Source organism: Arachis ipaensis, chromosome B4 (assembly GCF_059453495.1).
Source record: "Arachis ipaensis isolate K30076 ecotype BB chromosome B4, ASM5945349v1, whole genome shotgun sequence".
Lineage (NCBI taxonomy): Eukaryota > Viridiplantae > Streptophyta > Magnoliopsida > Fabales > Fabaceae > Arachis > Arachis ipaensis.
The window spans coordinates 8,573,696-8,595,661 of NC_142439.1; the positions used below are offsets into that span (position 1 = coordinate 8,573,696).

The 21,966-nt window shown below is 33.3% G+C and overlaps 2 protein-coding genes across 2 annotated transcripts; one reads left to right on the forward strand and one right to left on the reverse strand.

Annotated features, from left to right (window-relative positions):
• Positions 1–856: 856 nt before the first annotated feature.
• On the reverse strand, positions 857–1,654 carry LOC107635965 (uncharacterized). The gene has a single exon (XM_016339512.1). The coding sequence runs from the start codon at positions 1,652–1,654 to the stop codon at positions 857–859; it is 798 nt and encodes a 265-aa protein (XP_016194998.1).
• Positions 1,655–6,090: 4,436 nt separating this feature from the next.
• Positions 6,091–8,056, forward strand: LOC107635966 (uncharacterized). Its single transcript, XM_021122318.2, has 6 exons — positions 6,091–6,163; positions 6,275–6,513; positions 6,592–6,807; positions 7,083–7,175; positions 7,517–7,618; positions 7,727–8,056. Exons 1-6 carry the CDS (start codon positions 6,091–6,093, stop codon positions 8,054–8,056), a joined length of 1,053 nt encoding a protein of 350 aa, XP_020977977.2.
• Positions 8,057–21,966: the final 13,910 nt, after the last annotated feature.

A 21,966-nucleotide genomic window follows, 5' to 3' on the forward strand; every position in this document is an offset into this window, starting at 1 on the left:
GTTCAAACACCAACTTTGACTTTTGAGGTTTTTTTTTTTTTTTTTTTTTTTTTCATTTTTCATTTTTCAAAAAATTATTGTGCTATGCGTGCTATATCAATAAACAACAATGAAGTCTAGTTGATACTTTTAATAAATTTGTCCCTCAATTTTATTTCTAGTCTCTTTGCAAATAAACACTACCTCAAGATACATCTCAATATTATAATATTTAAATATTTTTATTTACTAAATTATTTGTCTCTTTATTATAATATTTAAATATTTATTGATAATAGACAAGTATTATTTAAGGTATATATATATTGTTTTGCCTTAAATTGTATGATGATTTAATTTCAAAAATTCATTCTCTATTTTTTCAATTTTAGTGGAGACAAAAATTTTTTTTAAAAAGCGGATGATTTAGATTAGTTGAAATATGATGATTCGTCCAAGAAGAAAAAAAGACATTGAATTTAAAGATCTTAGAATTTTAGAAATGGTAATGCTATAATTGCAAAAAATTAGAGTATTATCTTTTTAAGGATGGAAGAGCATACTGAAAAAGGTCGAAAAATTGTTGAAGAGGACCTTACCTGAATTGTGGATGGGAGAGAATATTTAAACCTTTGAAAATCCTTGATTGTCTCCTCTATATCTTTTAATAATTTGTAAAAAATACCAAATAGAGAGGCTACTTTCAATTTAGTTCCAAGAGTTAAAGACTCAATTATTGAAAACAGGAATTGGAATCAGAGTCTCATTCAAAAATTATTTTTCGAAGACGTTGCAAATAGGATTTTGTTTATTAAAATTATTGGAGTAGTGACAAATTGCAATGTGATTTGAATAAATTCAAACATTATGATACTAATTAAGACTGGCAAAACTGGGCACCAGGGACCAACTGAGCCTCTGCCGTCTGACCTCGAATCACAAAAAACTCCGCAAGCCGACCATATGTCGACTTAACCAGGGCGGTTACTGGAAGATTTCTTGTACCCTTTAATACAAAATTAACACACTCAGATATATTGGTCGTCATGTGACCGAATCGTCTGCCACTATTCTGGTGCTGAGTCCAATTATCGTACTCTATTCTGTTCGCCCAGTCACACATCGCCGGATTCTCAGTCCGCATGATATCAAACCAATAGTCAAACTCTGCCTCAGTCTTCGCATAAGCAGCGTTCACAAGTAAATGCTTTGCATCCGTGCCCTTGAAACTAAGTGAGAAGTTAGCTGCAACATGTCGAATGCAAAATGCTTGATACGCATGAGGGGGTAACCACCCACTGTCAGGTACCTCAAGTGCAGCCTTGATGCCGTTGTGCCTATCCAAGATGACTAGTATCCCCTCTTGCGGAGTCACATGTTGCCGCAGGTTGGTCAGGAAGAAAGACAATGACTCCGCATTTTCCCCTTCAACGAGACTAAAGGCAATTGGCATGATGTTGGAGTTTTCGTCTTGCGCGATGGCCAGGAGCAACATCCCACCATACTTGCCATACAGATGAGTACCGTCTATGCTGACCAAAGGCTTGCAATGTCGGAAGGCTTCAACACAAGGAGGAAAGGTCCAAAAAAGACGATGAAAGTACACGGTGGAATCGTCAACCTGATCACTGACTCGAACCGGAGAAGTCTTCAACAAGGCAACGGTACTCTCCATGGTAGACTACACACCAAGGATCCAACGGGGTAGCTCGACATAGAACTCTTCTCAATCCCCGTAGATCTGTGCTACTGCCTTCTGTTTTACCAACCAGGCCTTCCTGTAACTTGCCTTGAACCCGTACGTTGCTTCAGTAGCTTCTTGTAGCACCTTTATCGATACCGCCGCATCGGCTCGAACCAGAGGAAAGATCTTCGCACAAATGACATGATAATAAAGCTGTCGGTGGTCACTGGATATCGATGTAGCCAAGCATGTGTGCGGTCCGTTGTACCGTCAAACCTCCCAGGTACTCTTTCGCTGCCGAAGGCTGATGCGAATCATCCACGAGCAACCTTTACCAAACTCCTTGCACCTCCCATGATACTTAAGATGATCCGACTCCATCACCCTGTATTCGACACCACGGCGAATGCTGTAATCCTTTACACTCAGAACAGCTTTCTCCTTACTTTGGAAAGATTGGCCAACTTGAAATTCAACTACAGCATTTCCCTCATACAATCCTTGACCCCTAAAGGTTGGAACTGTGTCCGGCGGTTGGCCGATGACTTCCAAGTTCAGGGTAGAGAAGTGTGGAGGATGCTGATGTGTGCCGGAACCTGACGGACCTGACCTGTTGCTGGGTTTGTCCGAATCTCATCGTCACTGTCCCCACCAATGTCAGCAGGCTCATCATCCTCTTGCATCGCATTTTCAACCCAATCCGGTTTCCCCTCACGCCTAGCATCTGGAATCGGACGGGCTGAAAAAACTACCCAACTGCACTAGCTGGACGATTAGGCAACAAACAATCAGGTGCAATGACAGGCATCGAGGTAGAAGCACCACCCATCGTAGTCGACTGAGGCTTTGGCGCCGATGCCCCAGAATTATCGATGATATCTTCCAACTTCGCAAACAACTCGTGTATCCTCACTTCCGAAAAACTCCGGCGACAATGAAATAACACCTGCATATCTTCATCGGATCCTATAACAAATGTTTCATATTTCATGCCGATTGACACAACCGCAATAGGAATCTTATAGAACAGCTTCTTCACCGACTTTATGCCGTACACACCCAACTTCTGCAATATACTAGTTTTCAGATCTAACAGTGTATTAGATGACCAGATAAAAACACTCAGTGGTTCTCTATCGGTAAACTTTACACCTGACTTTTATTCTTTTTTATTTTTTCAGAGTAATGCACTAACACTAAAAAGCTCTCCTCACTCTCCATTCTAAAGTTTTCAATGAAAATGACATATTACACAAATGGCTGGGTATATATAATCATTTTCGAAGCTGCCACGCCCTTCGTAAACCGCTACAGGGTCTAGCGGTTTATGTTGTTTCAGCCTCTGAACGTAAACCACGACAAAGTGTAGCGGTTTACGTGTTAATGAAATTCGCGACAGGGTGCAGCGATTTACATACAAATTGAAAAGTTGCAAATGCATCTGGTAATTTATAAAGTTGTAATTGCATAAGCTTTCTTCCCAATTGTTTTATTTGTGTAAATTGCCCTAATATATATTTTGTTACTAATTTATAGGCAAATGAATTTTTTAAAGAAAAATTAATCGGGTATTTTATACATGAAAGTAAATTTGATGTTTTATAGTGTTTTAAATTTTAGAATATTTTTTGTTATAATAATTAAAAATTTTGACATTTTGATTGTTTGAAAAATGTTTGCATCAATAATGAATTTTTAGAATTTAAAATAATTAAAACAATTTAATAGACAAACGTATTAGTTTTTAATTGCATATATTTTGTTTATTAATAAAACAAAGACACTAAATAATAATTTAGCCAAATTATTAAAATTTTGCTTGAAGAAATAACATGAATAATATATATTTTTTTGATTGTATTTTATATAATGGAAAAGTTCAATTTATTAAAAAATAATACATAATTGGTAAAATAAAAGTTCTCTTCCACACCGTCGTCAGTCAAGTTCTCTTCCACACTTTCATCGTGTTCGTTGAAGTAACAAGTTCTCATCTTCATGTTAATCCTTATCCTCCTTCTATTACTTCAATTTCTTGCGTTTTTGAATTGCTGACCATATATAATCACATGCATCCCTTCTTGCATTTTTAATTATTCACCTTATCCTGTTAAAAAATTATATAAGAGTATGAACAATCACAGCTAAGATTTGATGGATTTAGCGGGTTGCATGTTCATATATTCAATATAACTAGAAAATTTTTTTTAAAAATACGGTCTCTGATTCATTGAATTATTTTCTGATTTAAAAAGGTTTCATTTATGTAATTAATATATGTACATATATCTAATGTTATTTTCTATACATAGCTAGCATGATGCGTCAATTACTACTGGTACTTGTCTATTAGTTAAACTCAGTCAATTTAAAGGGGAATAATATTTACCTACTTCACAAATGCAAGTTGGAAGTTCTAATTAATCACCTTAGGTTATTAATGAGTTTAGCGCTCTAGATGAATTAATGCTAAGTATTCAACTTTTGATGCTGTGAGTAAATGGTTCCTCCAAAGCCAAATATATTTTTGTGGTGTTCAATTCATATAGTTGGGACAAAATCTATTAGGAAAAGTATAGGTAACCAATAACATTTTTGAACAATGTGTAAAGAATGTGAATTAATAGGGTTAAAAGAATAAATTTAATTAGTAGCATTAAATTAGGGTGTAGTATATTTTTATTTGATTGGTGGTTGTTCATGTTGTTCAAGATAGTCATTGTTTACCTAGCATTTCCCATTCTATTAAGGGTGTGTTTGGATTTGCGTTGGAGAAGAGAAAAGCGCATTTGAGTTCCTTGAACGCTTCATCTATCTTCATGTTTAAAAACATTTTTATCCTCTAAACGCAGAAGTGATTTCTATCTTCAATCCACGTTTACCAAAAGCTACAAATTCTAACTTTTCCGTTCACCTTCTCATGTTGAATTGAAATTTATGTTCTATGTACTAATTATGTCTTTCATTATTTATATGTTTATTTTTTTTATAGTATTTTTTTTAATACCCTCTTATGCATATTATTATTTTTTATGAAACTTTTTTTTGTTTATACGAGTTCTTTTACAGTTATTGTTATTTTTTTTTGTATGGAATATTTTTTTACTTTGTATTATGATTCTATTAATCCTATTAGAGTACTAAAGAATACTAAGAGTACTAAAAAAAGAATGTTAAAATTTATTTAAATATTTAAAATAAAATTATAAGATAATATAAAATTATTATTTAAATTTATGTCCTTTTTTGTAATTTTTCATCTAAAAGTGATTTTGAATAATGTAATCCAAATAATATTTAGTTTATTATAATCCATTTTGAATAAAAATTATCAAACATAAATCATGTTAATACTAACTCACTTCTTATCAAAATCAATTTTACAAAATTAATTTTATACAAACTTCCGTTTGCAAACGGTAATCCAAACACACGCTAATTCATATGTCTGGTTGAATTGTGAAGATGAGCAACTAAAATATAATGAATATAGCAAAAAATTATAGATTAGATTTTAGGCAAACTAATCACTCCCAAGATTCAATTAAATAAACCAAATATGCATGTTACACCGGGTTTCATCCCACATTATTTTCAGATATATTTAAAAGATATTATAAAATTAACGCAAATAATTTTAGTATGTATTAAGTTTTTTATTTTGTAATTTTTCTTTTTAACTTATTTTGGATATGATTCAACAAAATGTAACAAAATTAGACATATAATATTAAAACCCAAAGGGATTATTATTATTGGACTGGAAATGGTTGGGTCTATTATCCAATTCCATACTCTCAGTTGACCTCATCCATCACCGATGAAAAATATGCCACCGGACCCATCTTTGTGAGTGTATGTTACTTCTATTATCCAATTCTATATTTATTTGTCTTTGTGCGTGTATGTTACTTCTAACTGTTCACTTTCTGTAGTAACCACACCTGTACAAGAGAGAAATCAAGATTACAAAAATTATATACTAGTAAATGATACGAATTCAACAAATAATGTAAACTAACCTTTACTGTTTTATCCAATTGCGTTAATAATATCCCTTGTTAATTATTATATTAGTCTAAGATTAATTAATATTTTTTGGCATGATATATGTGTTTATACAAGGATTTTAAGATGCCAAGGAAAGCTCGCTACACGAAAGGCACAAGAGTGGAGCCACCACGTCAGCAGCCTCTAGTTGCACCTATTGCGTCTTCACCATCCGCTGACGATGACTGGCTCATCCCCCCGCCCCCAGTAACGGTGGGGTCTCCGCAGCGGCTCCTCTCTGACCATTTTGTCTGCCCCGAAATGAACCAAGACCTGAGCCACAGACCGCTAACGGTGTACAAGTGATGGAACCGTGCAATGAATACATGGACCCGGAGGCGAACAAGGTAGATTCATTTGACGAACACATTGACAAGATGTTTGCTGCTTTTGATGTTGAAAAGTGCAAAGGACGAAAGACTATTGAGTTTTGGGATGCTGATCTCATTGGTAACAAGTGTTGAACCATACGACTTTTTAATTGATTAGCCAATGATATTGTTATGTTTCTCACATGTTGGGCACATTGGACACACAAATAAGATTTTTTTTTTTAAATAGATTCTGATGGAATAGTCAAGCACGCTAAAATGAGTGTGAGGGAGGCTATGAAGCGATCTCTTAATGGTAGCAAGATCATACTGAGGTTCAACGAGGAACTGCAAGCAGTCGGAGATGGAGCTGGCCTGTTAAGGGGCATTCTAGGAGCACTGGGTTCTGATTACAATAAATTTTCTATCTGTGAGAAGAGTTTGGCAAAGGTGCAGGGCAAAGACAGGATTTATGATTATTGCATAAAGGTAATGACTTTCGGCATTGTTTAATCATATCAAACCTTTCAACTTACAATTACTTACAGCTGGACATTGTCATCGCAGGAGATGTTCCACTTTCAAGAAGATAGCGGTGGTAGAATCAAGAAAATATTTTTGCAACAAATGGGGAGGTCCTGGAAGGATACAAGGGGGAGGCTGTATGACTCGCATTCCAAACCAACTTTGACACTTGAGCAGAATCTTAACAACCACCCGAAGGGAATTCCTAGAGTGCATTGGAGGTGGTTCATTGATTATCGTAATGATGTTGCCGCAAAGGTACCCCATTTTTTAAGTAGCCCTTGTCTTTAATCCACCTAGGATCCATATAAATGCATATAATACCAACTAATTTTCAGTCTTAGAGATTACTTTATTGCATTCAAGCTTTTTTGGAGTTATATACATTACTTTTCAAAGAAAGAGAAAAAAAAACGTATATATAAGTAATACACCAAAGTAAAAGAGAAATATAAGAATATTTAACTATTTATGGTACACTCGTATGTTTTCATTCTGTGTCTAACCAATGTTACTGTTGATGACATAAATAGACAAAGTGCAAGCAAAACGCGCTGAATCGAAAGAAGCAGCTTTACACGAACACTGGCGGTTCTAAAAGCTTGGCTAGGACAAGGGAAGAAGAGGTAATATAAATTTTTAATCAAGTATAGGTGCCTATCATTGTCTCAAATAATTCTCTATATTTTTAAGCAAATCATTCTTTAGTTTTGATTTATAAGGAATTGACAGCTGATGTTGATTTCCAAAAAATAAATGTTGGAGCTATTAAAATAAATTTACTATTTAGGTATAATCAATTACTCAATCCTTATAAAATAAATGGAGCAATCATTAGACTGTTAACCGATTGAGGTAAAATAATTTGGTTGGTATGTAGTTTGAATTTATTTATAGGGAAGAAGAAAAAAAATTATTGGAGAAAATTAATTAGGTGAAACTTATGGTATAAATTGTATTGTCATAGTCACAAAAACAAGGGAAGAGAGTTGGTAGGGAAAAAGTATGGATCCTAAAGCACAAACGATGTGATGGCACCTACATACACGAAGAAGCGCAGAGGATTGGTGTAAGTACAGTTAATCAATTATTATGGTACATGTTATTTTTTATTATTAAAATGTCTTGAGTATGCTATATTCCTAGTGTGATTGTGTATGCTTATTTACGTTTGTAGGAAAAAATATCTGAGATTGAGAAGCTGGATGAAACTACGAGAATATTGTCTGAAAATGATTCCCTTGCCCAAACTCTCGGTAAAGAGCACTCAGGTAGAGTGCGTGGCATAGGTTTCGGGCCGACATTAATTCAACTCTTTCATCCGAGTTCGCAGCCGCCATTGGATAGAGTTCGAATAGAAGAGGCCCAAAGGATGCTGTTTGAACTACAGGCGGAGGTGACGGCTGAGAAATTGAAAAGGAAGACGGTGGAGGATGAAGTAGCAGCAAAAAAATTGAAAAGGAAGGCAATAGAGGATGAAATAGTAGCAGAAAAAACAAAGAGATAGGCATTAGAGAGTGTGCTGAGTTTTGTAGTCCAACAGCAAGGTGGAGAGCTGCTACCAGACATTGCTGCACGGATGAATTCTTTGGATGGACATGGCGGAAAATAGAAATTAGGATATATGTGATAGTTTATTTTTCGATATATGTTTTGTTTATGTTACTATGCAGCATTAATTATTAGCCAAATACTTTACTTTTTTGGGTGATTATTGAAATACTTTATTAATATTACAATAAATATGTTAGTTTTTTTGCAATTAAATATTCTTGAGTTTTTTGCCTACAATATAGAACTTTAGAGAAGAACAAAAAGATTTTTAAAATAAAAAAAATACTCCATACGATTAAGAAACACTCCTAGGTTAACTAAATAAATCAAAATAAAATTTTAGAATTTATAAAAAAAAAAGTGCGCATAAATAATTAGCGGCGGTTTTACCGCAAATGAATACCATATAAACACGTTGATCAAATAGCGGCGGTTAAAATACGTCGCGAATAAGCTGGCTAAATCTTTCTTGGTAACCGCCGCTAAACCAACCAACGCAAAACAATTGATTTGCTACGGTTATGCCAGCGTTTGCTGGAAACCGCCGCAAAATATCATCTCCGTCCCCTTATGCTCTGCATTTGTATTTAAAACCGCCGCAAATTGGTATTTTAACCGTCGCTAATCACCGTTCTTGTTGTAGTGTAATTGGGTTATACACGAATACATCATGGATGAAGAAGAATTCATTAGGTGTCACGATATTAAAGTATTTTCTTCGAGTAACATTTTTTTTAAAAAAAATTACTTTTTGAATATTTTCTATACTCTATATTGTCATTCATCACAAAAAGAATTATGTCTAATGAAATAGAAACAAATAAATTAAATATGTACTAAATATTAAGTTGGGATAATTATACAAATAAAAAGAGATAATTTAAATATTGAATGAGTATAATCTATTAATATATAGATGGAGCCATCTCAATAGTTGATTTTATTTTTATATAACAACAAATTTATTTACTTATTTAATTTTTTTTATTAGTTAAAATATGCTCTAAAAATGACTCTAATTTTTAAATACTTACTCTTTGTAATATGATTAAATATATCAATCATGTTATGTGTATACCAAAATCAATCACCAAAGTCAATCACCAGTATAAAATATATATTATAATATAAATACATATTAAAAATAAATTAAAATATACATGTATTTATATATAAATATATTAGTAGCTAATTTTAGTAACTGATTTTGATATACAAATAATATTTTTGTATATAACCTGTAGCGACCCTTAGTTTTAAAAATATAAATATAAATAAGTTATAATTTATTTCATAAATTAGAATTTTCTATTTTTAAAAATTATTTTATTATCAGTAATTGAACTAATTTTATAACTATTTGAATTCAATCAAATTCATATTCTTATATATATTTATATTTTATAATGAAATATTTTACAAAATTAAAACTATAATTCTAGTAATTTATAAGTAATGAAACTTATATGTATATTTTAATTTGAGTAATTAATATTTTAATTTAAAAATAGAGTTTAGTTAATAATATTATTATCGAGTTCAATATCTGCCAATATGAATAAATATCGGTACTTTTTGTTAAGCTTAGCTTTGCTAATGCTTCACCAAATATCTTTCACTCTTGAGTTACTAATGTCATTTAGATTAGTAACTCATATATTATTAACTTTATATATAAATTATTATTATTATTATTATTATTATTATTATTATTATTATTATTATTATTATTATTATTATTATTATTATTATTATTATTATTATTATCTACTAAAGACTATGCATATACGTATTAATGTACTTCAATCATTAATTCATTATATATAAATATGTCCACTAAAATTTATCATTATCATTATGCAGTGACGGACTCAGAAAATTTTAGGAGTGGGGGCAAAAATATATATATATATATATATATATATATATTAAATAAGTTTTGTTAAATATTATTAATTATATGGAGATATAAAAATTAAAAAGAGTTAATGAACACTTTATTCTTAAAATACTATTCATTATATATAATTTATAAAAAAATATTTTTTTATTTCTAAAATTTAAAATTAAAATATTTTAATTAAATTATAAATAACTTATTATCCTAACTAATCTTTTTATACATATTTAATAATAAAAGACTGAATTAACTGGCATATTAGTGCCTAATGATACATCAGTATTTATAATTTGAAATTAAAATTATATATAAATACTAGAAAAATTAAATCTTTATATGAAAAGTATGTTTATATAAAATAATAAAAATATAATTTATAATTTTTTTATTTCTTTTTAAAATAATTAAATTTGTTATATATTTTTTAATTTAATTTTGATATAATGTTAGATAAAAGATTTTATGTATTTGTTTAATTATATATTGTAATTAAAATATTTTTAATCTTTATTTTTAAAAATAAAAAATATATTCTAAATTAGTAAATTAATCAGTTCATTTTAAAATTTTATATGCAACATAGGTACATATAATAGAACAAAAGATAAAAAATAAGTAATAAGGATGAATAAATCGAAAATAAAATAAAATATATAAAGTCACAAAAAAATAAAATATTAGATTAATACCTAAACTATAATTGTTTGAATTAAAAATTGCAATTGAAAATATCAAAAAGAGAAATAATGAAATTGAAAGATACATAGAGTCATGGAGAGCTATATAAAAAAAATTGGAGAATTTAAAATTTACTTTTTGATGAAGAGAAGATGACCATTAGACAAGGAATAGAAAAAGAAAGTTGAAATATAAAAATAAGAAGATAGTTTAAGAGAATAAAGAAGTGACGGTACAATAATTAAATTTGATTAGGTTAAATAATAGTCAAAATCATAAAAAAAAAATAATTTTAAAACTTTAGCTAATTGAATTTATTTTATTTGTAGTGAAGTCATTTAAAATTTGAAGTGGGGGCATAATTATATATAACTATATTTTTTAAAACAAAAAATAAAAACACCGTGGGGGCAAGTGCCCCCTCATTGTTGTGCTTGGGTCCGTCCCCGTCGTTATGTATATATAATAAGTTATGTATATATAATAAAGAAAGCCAAGGCTGCTTACTAATTAATCATACACATATATATATATATATGATCAGCGTATGCGAGAGAAAAAGAGAAAGAAGACATGAGAGAGAAGAGCGTAACCGCGAAAGAACTAAACTCCTACCAAATTTCTGGCTTCGATTTCTTATAATCTGTAACTCCAATAAAAAATTTAATCCGGTAAAAGTATTCGTATCATTTTTCTCTACACATTGGTACTACTTTTGATCGGTGAAAGTTGACAGTGACGTAGCTCTCCTATCTCTTGAGTTTGGCCAACGGGAGTTTTAGGAGGCACAGATGATTCTGGACGGTTTCTTCTTCGATAGCTCGGTCCAAAAGCTTCTCCAGAGCTTCGAATATTTTGATTCCGTACGAAGGTATGGTTTTGGTTTTTCGTAGTTAATGTTTAATGTCACATGAAAACTTAGGCTAGCAGACCTTAAGATATGAATGAACTGAATGAATAATTGATGGATTGTGTATATGGTATAAAATGTGTGGTTTAGCTGTTGTTAATAATTTACTGTTGAAGTTGGTCGGTTTTGGGAAAAGATTTAATATTAGTATTTGTTTGATTTTGAAATAATTTGTTACTGGAAATGATTTGAATGACTGAGAGGTGTTTGGTTTGGTAGTTGGGACCCTTTTAAGGGTGGCAGAAATTCGAGTTTTAGAGGAGATACTGCCAAGATTTCTATGAGAATTAGAGTTTTGATTTGAAGGGTTATTTTAAAAAGGAAAGAGATTATTATGTGGCCTGTGTATTTGAGACTATTTGTTGACCCTCTGTCGCAAGATGTGACTGGGCACTTTAACTCTCCGGATTCCCCCATGGGCATGCATATAAATATGAATATTGAATATTATTGAGCTTGGAGTTTAACTCTATGGAATACTATATTATTGAGCTTGGAGTGTGACTCCATGGAATATTATATTTGAGCTTGGAGTTTGACTTCATGGAATATTATTGAGCTTGGGGATGCGCGCACATAGGGACTGTCCAATGGTTAACTACCAAGACATGTCGGGTTGGCTATATAACCGACAGATGATACTCATCAGCCATAGGACAGACATACATCATATGCATTTGTTTGTTTGCTTGAGTGTGCATTGTTTTGGTTTGCTTAACTGTTTAATTCTGCTTATCCGCTACTTGTTCTACTTGCTGTAAATGCTTCTCTATCTGTGTTTTTCTTTCTTGAACTGTATGTGTATGTTTTCTGAGAAATTTCTCTTGATGAAGGTGTGAGGGGAGAGGGTTGTTCCACCAGTGATTCGAAGGATTGGAGGAAACAGAATGTGAAGTATTAGGTTAAAGTTAGATTCAGAACTAGAATACCTTAGAGAACTTACCTAATCTCTGGTTTAGTTGAATTCTTAAGTTGAAATCTGAGTGTCGAAGTTCTAGGAATACCTCTGGCTCTCCCGGGACCTTTTATATTAACTATGCGGGCACCTTTACCATACTGAGAACCTCTGGTTCTCATTCCATATATATTTTGTTATTTTCAGATGCAGGTCGAGATGCACCTCGTTGAGCGTCTAGAGACCCTCCTTACAAGCGAAGAACTACCTTTTGGACTGTCATATTTTGTTTTAGGCTATGTATATATGTTTATAGAATCTCCGCATGTATATTTTGTGTTTTGTCCCCCCTAGAGGTCGATTTGGAGATACAGGTGTTTATTTTGTAGTTTGAGTTTTGTTTGGGGTTGTATATATATATAATTATATACTCTGACCAGCCTTAGCTTCGCAGGTCGAGTCTGGAGCTTGCTATCTGAGTTTTGGAACTCTGATATGTATATATGTTTTCAGTTTTCTTTCGATTTTACCTGTCCGTTTTACGAATATCCATGCGAGTGTGACACGATTTTCTGTTTATCGATTTTGTTTAGCTTATCCTTTAAGGTTCCTAGATATGATTTCATCCAACTATATTTATGTACATATCATTTTCTTTTAGAGGTCGTAATACCTTGCCGCCTTTGCTTTACGACTTAAGCGTAAGGCTCTGTGTGGTAGGGTGTTACCTAACAAATATAATAAAAAAGATAATCTCTCATTTCATATAATATGTAAAATAACTTTATAAATTTTTTTATTCATAGATTACAAAATTAAATCATAAAAATAAAGAATAAAACTCAAAACAGTCCCTGACAATTTTCTCGAAAGACAACGAGACCCTTAACAAAAAAAAAACTTAATTCGGCCCTTGACAATTACCTCGAAAGGACAACGAGGCCCCTGTGCCAAAAAAAGTTAATGTTGTTTTTTTTTTTGCACAGGAACTAATCAGTCCCAAAAAAAATCAAAGATCGAATTGGATATTTTTTTTCTTAAAGATCTCGTTGTCCTTTCGAAGTAATTGTCAGAGATCGAATGAGGTATTCACTCTAAAATAAATTTACGAAAACAACCCGCACTTTCGCGTGGGAGACACACTAATGTAAACTAATAAAATAAGAGGGAGCGAATGTATGAACAACCATTGTTAGACGAGACAAGATTATAATAAGTATGTAGTTTCAATAATTACACTAATAATATGGTTGTTATTAGAAGAAAGAAGCAGCAGCAGAACATAATATAAAATGATTAAAATCTATTGGTATTAGTCAACGGTTGACCGAAACTACGGCCACACGTCACTCATCACGATTTCAAAAGAAAATTTTTTAAGATAATTTTTGCGATCAAGCGATCTTTTTGACCAAATCAAACGACATTCTTTTCTTTTAATTTCTTTCGTAAAATAACCAATGATCATATAATTGAATAATGGTTTGTCTTCAGAAGAACATTGGACATTTCTCAGTATATATATAATTATTAGATTTAGGGAGTAAATATTATCATTTTTATTTTAATAATTATAATATATTGTTAGAAATATAATTATTTATATTTTTTATCAATTTATTTTTTTTTTCAAAAAATAGTATGATGACATGTATGTAAAAGTGATGTTATATGAAAGAACTAAATAAAAGAGACTAAGGCTCACAAAAAATAACAGAAATAATATTTTGATAAGTGTCGAATTTTATTGTGTCTTTTGATAAAAATGATATAATTGAGATATTGTTTATTTTTTTTAAGTCAATATATATTACACGTATTTTTTAATAAATTAATAATTTTTTTATAAACATAATCGAATAAAAGAATTTAGCAAATAGAGATCTTCCACCCGTACATAGCATGGGCCTTCTCCTAGTATTTATATATAGGTTGTGTATCTGCTACCTGTAGCCACTACTAAGGGTGGCTACAAGCTTACCAACCAATAAACAATAGGATACCATTTAGAAGAGAGATAGAAATTCTAATACATAAATAAAAACTGAAATAAATTTTAATATTGTGTTTGGTGTAAAATAAGAAATAGAGATTGAAATAAAAATAAAATTTTAATTTAATTTGCACAAAGATAAAATTGGAATTAATTAATTAAAATGACGATATTTTAGATATAAAATATTATTAAAATTTTAGTCTCTGTTTGCAAAAATTTTAATTCTCTGTGTTCTCACTTTTGGAAGTACTGAAATACTAAAATTTTGATGTCATAAATTGAAATTTTAATACCAATGACTAGACCAACAAACATGATATTAAGTTTCAATTTCCTAATCTCCCTCCCAAAACATGATATTTAGTTCTTTCTTTTTTGATTGAATCTTTTATTTTTTGTTAGTTTTCTATTTCTATTGGAGTTAATAATGGGATTGTTATTTCTACATGATGTCCATGTTGATTTTATAGGTATCATAAACATTTTTTTATTTTTGTTCTGAATTTTTGGACAGAAAAGATTTGAGTGAAATTTTGCTTTGTGCCTTTCTTATTTTTTTCATATTAAAATTATTTGTCGTTAGTAATCAAATTTCATTTGTATAAAAGGAGTAAGAATTTTGAAGGTTGTGGTAGGCTTAGAGAAGGGGGGGTTGAATCTATGCCTTCCTTTTTAATTACTGTTGTTACCCTTTTAAAACAGATTTGCAATTCTGATTCTGTTTTAACTTAGCAGCGGAAATTTATGAGACAATTTATTTTTGTCTCATGAATATCAGAAAACAGAACACAGCAGAGAAGAGAAAAGCTAACACCAGCATGTATCCTGGTTCGGTTGCCTTGTGCTATGCAACCTACATCCAGTCTCCTCCACAACTGTGGAAGAATTTCACTATAGTAAACAGTATTACATACACCAATAACACAGGATTGACCCAATCCTTTCACACTCAAGTTCTAACCTAACTTGACATTGGCTATGCTAATACCTAACTATACCTCTTAGTGCTAACCCAACTAAGAAAGGGATACCATTCAGATACTAGATACAAGACACTTAATCAACCTAAAGAAATCAGAAAATAACTCTAGGCTTTTCTCTCAAGTGTATATCTCAGCCTTTTTCCACTCATGGCTTTTTCTCAAGCTTTCTCACAATGCCTTTTCTCTCAAGAAATTACAGAAAGATAAGCTTAGAAAAGTACATTACAATCAGTAAAACATGAAGGAGATTGACTTCATCAACAGCCTCTTTGCTATGCGAAAAACCAGATTAGCAAGCCTCTGATTCAGTTCTTCATACTGGCGGAATGCACCTTTGATTAGGTTACACTGTCCAGTTAGTTGAACTTCTTCAAAGAGCTCTCTCAGAACAATAACCTCTATTCACTGGTTTTCTCTCCTTGGTTTCTGAATGAACAGCAAACTTCTTATATCTCCTTGTATGTGGCTGAGTTCTTCTTCCAAGGTCAACACCTTGAGCCTTGAGCTTCACCAACCCACAAGCTTACTTTTTCTTCTCAAACATCAAAGTAGAACCTTTGCTTCTGACTCTTCCAACTTGACCGAAAGCCACAAAACAGTAACAATAGAACTCTTCTTGTGGTCAACTTGATCTTAGCCATTGATAAACTACTTGGTCCCCAAGTATCACTTGTGACCGTAGATGTGAAGCAGAATAGGGCAGAGACCAACTTTTCCTTCAAAGCCATTTTCGGGTAGTGCAGAGAGTTGGGAAGAAGGGATGAAGATTTGATGCATGCAAGATGAGATGGATTACCTTTCTTAAGCTTGATTTAGCTTGGGATTTCTGTTTTAGCTTCTGTGCTTCAAGCTTCAACTCTCTCTCTCTTGCTTCTTTGGTTAATGGCTTATGAAAGAAGCTTTTCTTCTCTTTCTCTTTCTTGCTTTTTCTGAAATCTTGATGTGACTTGATTAGAAGAAAGAAGAACGTTGCTTTTGGTTAAGCAGGAGAGAGGAAATTTCAATTCTGAAACCGGTTCGGGCTTGGATTGGGTATTAGTATGTATGGCCCGATTTAATTTCTTTGGTTTCTTCCTTTGATTTTGCTTGGGCTCTATATTTTGCTTTCAGCCCAATATTCTTTGCTGAATGCTTTTTATTCCATTTGGGCTATTAACATTTGGCCTGCAACAATAAACAATTAGTTAATAAGTGGATATAATTAATCAACACTAATTATTTATTTAGCTCAAAAATAATTTTTGTCATCATTAATTAATTTAGTTAATTTCTTAACTCAACAATCTCCCCCTTGATGACAAACATGATTTAAGTAAAAATCAAAAGGAAATAATTCTGAGTTAGGTTTAGAAAACTCCCTTTGATTTTATGTTGCTCCCCCTATCCTTTTCAACCGTAGCTCCCCCTTAATCTTTGCTTCCCTCTTTGTCCCTGTTTCACATTGTACTTAAAGAAAATACAATAAAGAGTTATGTACAATATATCTTGTACAAGGGATATCAAATGAGCAACATCACATAATCAAATGAGCAACATCACATAATCAGCCCAACATCAAGCTATTACCATCAGCAAACAAATTCAGCATGTGAGAAACAAGTATTAATTGCAAAAATAAGTAACAAAGTCTTGTATCATTACTCCCCCTTTTGTCATCAAGGGCGGATAACATTGCAAGATCAACAACAAAACAACACTATAAACCCTGCAAGAAAGGTTAGTGTACAGCCAAAATAACTGTCTAAATAACCAAAAGTGAATCAGTGATCAAAGTTATTACAGTTATCCAAGACAACAAAAGTATACCAAGCAGTAGCAAAATAAACAGAGTTTATGAGACAAAAAAAAATGAGCAGCATCAGCAGATTTTATGAGACAAATCCTAGGCATCAGAACCATTCCCTTCCGAAACAGCATCCTCTTCAACATCAGTGGCAGCATCTTCATCAGTTTGAAGGTTATCAATGAAGGTCATCAGTACAGCCACCCTATCCCTTGACTTCTTTAGGAAGTTCTCATGCTTGCTAGCTAGCTTCCTTTTCTCTTTGCTCAATTCAATCAAGTGGTTCGATTGAGAGACAAACTCTTGAGCAACATCCCTGACCACATTCAGCAGAGTGGATTTCTTCCCAGTGGAAATGGAAGTACCCTCAGTGGAAGGAGCAGTGGAATCCTCAGGGACAAAATCCTCATCTTCATCATCTAGGATGACTCGTTCAGATCGAGTGGGTCCTTTGTTCTGTTTCACTGAACCACCCCCCTTTAGGTATGAATGTCTATTCTCATATTTCTCATTGGTCAAGTCAACACCAAAATACTCAAAAATACAAGTTAGAAACATGCCATAAGGTAGAGCTTTGTCCTTTTCACTTCTAACAGAATCAAACATGTATCTAACCATCACATATGCAAATGAAATTTCAGTTTTGGTGAGAATGACATATAAGACAAGAGTGTCAGTGTATGAAACCCTTTGATATGAACCACTTTGAGGAAGAATAATGTGGTTGACCATGCGGTGCAACTGAGCACGTTCATATCCTAGGGCTTTGTGTGTGGGTGTAATGCCATTTATCAAGGAGATATGTTCACAAATACTAGCCAGGGCATCATTGTAAGAAACACCAACTCCTTCATCCCACTTAACCGACGTGTAGGCACAAGGCCCAACATCAGTATACTTCAAAGCATCACTGACGGTCTCATTGTTTAAAACGATATCTCGGCCTTTGACATACGAATGAGCAGTGCCCTCATGATAAGTCATGTTTGCATAAAACTCTTTAACCAACAAGGGATAAACAGGTTTTTTGATATCAAAAAGGTGATTCCAGTCCAGAAAAATCAAGTTATCAACAAAAGGAAAACCTTTTCTTTTCAAAGATGGCAAATCAGCGAGAAAAGAGGGACAAAGGGTACGATACTGGATAACCTTCTCATAAAAATCATTGTTCATGGCAGATTTGAATCTATAAGGGTTATAGTTCGAATGAGAAGTCAAAAAGTGAGCTTTGTGATCAAAAGGTCCAATGTCTGGTTCTTTAACATTCTGGAGAGGGACTTGAGTGTTACCTCGTTGAGAGCGCATTGGAACCGACCTGGATTTGGGTAGTGTTGGCTCGGTTATGGGTTCCTCTGTCGCCTGACGTTTGCCTTTGGAGGAGCCAGGTTTTGCTGAACTTGGTTTTGAGGAGCCAGGCTTGGAGGGTGTGGCCTTCGGTGGTGGCGTCGGCTTGGCAGAGGCAGGGTACCTTGGGGTATTTTTGGTTCGTGCCATGGATGCTGTGCGAGGAGGAGAGGTAGGAGGAGAAGGAGAAGGGGTAAAGGTTCGGTCTTGAGAGCGAGTGGAAGGCTTTGTGGGCAGCTTGAAGATCTTTTCACGAGGAGGCCTTTTAGGAATGGTTTTCTTCCTCGTTTGGTTAGTGTCAGTCTTTTGAGGGAAGAGAAGCAGTAAAGTGAGTGGGAAGAAACCGAAGAGTGTGTGGAGAAGTTATGGAGGGAAGAGAGGGAGTGTTGGTAACCGTACCCAAAAAGTGGATTTCCAAAACCATGCAACTGCATCACCATTTGAAAAGACTTGAAAAGACATGACCTCATTCAAAAAAGATTTTATTTGATTTTAAAAATTAATTAAAAATTTGAAAAACAACAAAATTAACCTGAACCACCTTTGTGGGCCAAAATTAAATCCTCTTGAAAATCTTTTGGGCCACAAAACATTTATTGAAAACCTTTCATGACACACATGAGTTATCAAAAAAATAACAAACAAGATTGTAACATTCATGTTAGGGCCTTGAGGTGATTTGGATTTAATGAAACATATAGGACAACCCAGATCCGAATTGAGGTTGGTCCAGATCAGTTTTTCACTTGAAGCAAGCCCAGAACACGTTGACTAGATGGAAATGTTCATCACCTGCCCAGAATTGTCTCATGCCTGTTTATGAGACAAAAAGCTCCAGCAAATACATTAGCATTTTTCAAACAAGGAATCATAACTCAAAATTCCTAAACAAGTCCTAAGCATGCAGAATCTATCCTCAGCTAATGGTTTTGTAAAAATATCTGCTAATTGCTCCTCTGATTTAACAAATTGAATACTAATATCCCCCTTTTGGACATGTTCTCTTATTGAGTGAAATTTCACTTCAATATGTTTAGTTCTAGAGTGCAAAACTGGATTTTTAAAAATATTAATGGCACTCATATTATCACACAGCAGGGGAATATTTTCAGCCTTTAATTTGTAATCAGCAAGCTGTGTTTTTAACCATAAAAGCTGAGAACAACAAGAAGAAGCAGCTATATACTCAGCCTCTGCAGTGGAAAGGGCCACTGTTGGTTGCTTCTTACTTGACCATACATTTAAGGACTTCCCAAGGAAGCAACATAAACCAGAAGTGCTCCTTCTATCAACTCTATCACCAGCAAAATCTGCATCACAATAACCAACTGCAGAAAAATCATCAATCTTAGGATACCAAAGACCAAAATTGGATGTGCCATGAACATATCTAATGATCCTTTTAACTGCAGAAAGATGTGACTCTTTTGGTTTGGATTGGAACCTAGAACACAATCCAACACTTTGCACAATATCGGGTCTAGAGGAAGTTAAGTACATAAGAGAACCAATCATTCCTCTATACCTAGTCTCATCAACATCTTTCTCAGTTTCTCCCTTATCTAATTTAGAATTAGGATGCATGGGAGTTCCCATGGGTTTGGCATTTTCCATACCAAATTTCTTAACTAATTCCTTGGCATACTTCTCTTGATGAATGAAAATACCTTTTTCAGATTGTTTAATTTGCAGCCCAAGGAAGAAATTAAGTTCACCCATCATACTCATGTCAAATTCACTTGTCATGAGTTTTCCAAATTCAGAACAAAGGGATTCATTTGCTGATCCAAAAATAATGTCATCAACATATATTTGAACTAGAATAAAAGAATCATTAGAGTTCTTGATAAATAGAGTTGTATCAGTGGTGCCTCTTTGAAAATCATTTTTCAAAAGAAAAGAGCTAAGTCTCTCATACCAAGCTCTAGGAGCTTGTCTTAAACCATAGAGAGCTTTAGATAGTTTGAAAACATGATCAAAATGCTCTTTATTTTCAAAACCAGGAGGCTGCTCCACATACACTTCTCTATCTATCACTCCATTCAAAAATGCACATTTCACATCCATTTGGTATAATTTAAAACCACAAAATGCAGCATAAGCTAAGAGAAGTCTTATGGCTTCCATTCGGGCAACAGGGACAAAGGATTCATCAAAGTCGATTCCTTCTTCTTGGTCATATCCTTGTGCCACCAGCCTTGCCTTGTTCCTTGCAATGCTACCATCTTCTCCCAACTTGTTCCGGAATATCCACTTGGTGCCGGTCACTTTCTTTCCACTTGGCCTTGGAACCAACGTCCACACTTGGTTCTTTTCAAACTCAAGAAGCTCATCCTCCATAGCTTTAACCCAAGAAGGGTCACTAAGTGCTTCCTTGACATTTTGAGGCTCTATTTGTGAAAGAAGGGCAATGTTTGAACCTTCATTTGCCTTTCTAGTGGAGGACCTTGTTTGCACTCCATGAGAGACGTCCCCAATGACAAATTCCTCAGGATAATTCTTCAAGAATCTCCATTCACGAGGTCTGGTGGACTTGGAGGCAGATTCAGTCACCAAGGGATTCTGTGTGCTGCTGTCTGCAGAATTTCCTTCAGATTCATGAGACAAAATGGAATTGTCTCTTGAATTTTCATCATTTGCTGTTTCTGGTTCAGCTTGTCCAGAATTCTCTTTTCCATGATTCTGAGCAGTCTCATCCCCCTTTTGAGCTTGATTTCCTGCATCAACGTCTTCCAAAATGCTTTGCACCAAGTTAGTATCACAGAATGTAACATGTATGGACTCTTCAATAATTCTAGCATCTTGATGATAAACCCTATATGCTTTACTAGTTGTGGAATATCCTACAAACAAACACTCATAAGCCTTTGGATCAAATTTTCCCAAATTTTCTTTGTTATTTAAAACAAAACATTTGCATCCAAAGATGTGCAAGTAATCTAAGTTTGGTGGGTAGCCTTTCCAAAGTTCATAAGGGGTTTTCTTCAAAAATTTCCTTATGATTGTTCTATTTAAAATGTGGCAAGCTGTGTTAACCGCTTCAGCCCAAAGGAATTTTGGAACATTGCTCTCACAAAGCATAGCTCTTGTCATCTCTTGTATGCTTCTATTTCTTCTTTCCACAACACCATTTTGTTGTGGTGTTCTTGGACAAGAGAAGTTGTGAGATATTCCAAATTTCTCACAAAAGGATTCAAACAAATTATTTTCAAATTCAGTTCCATGATCACTCCTTATAGAAGAGATTTTCAAATCCTTTTCATTTTGAATTTTCTTGCAAAAAGGTTCAAAGGCCGAAAAGGCTTCATTTTTGTGTGCAAGAAATAAAACCCAACCAAACCTAGTGTAGTCATCCACAATTACTAAACCATAAT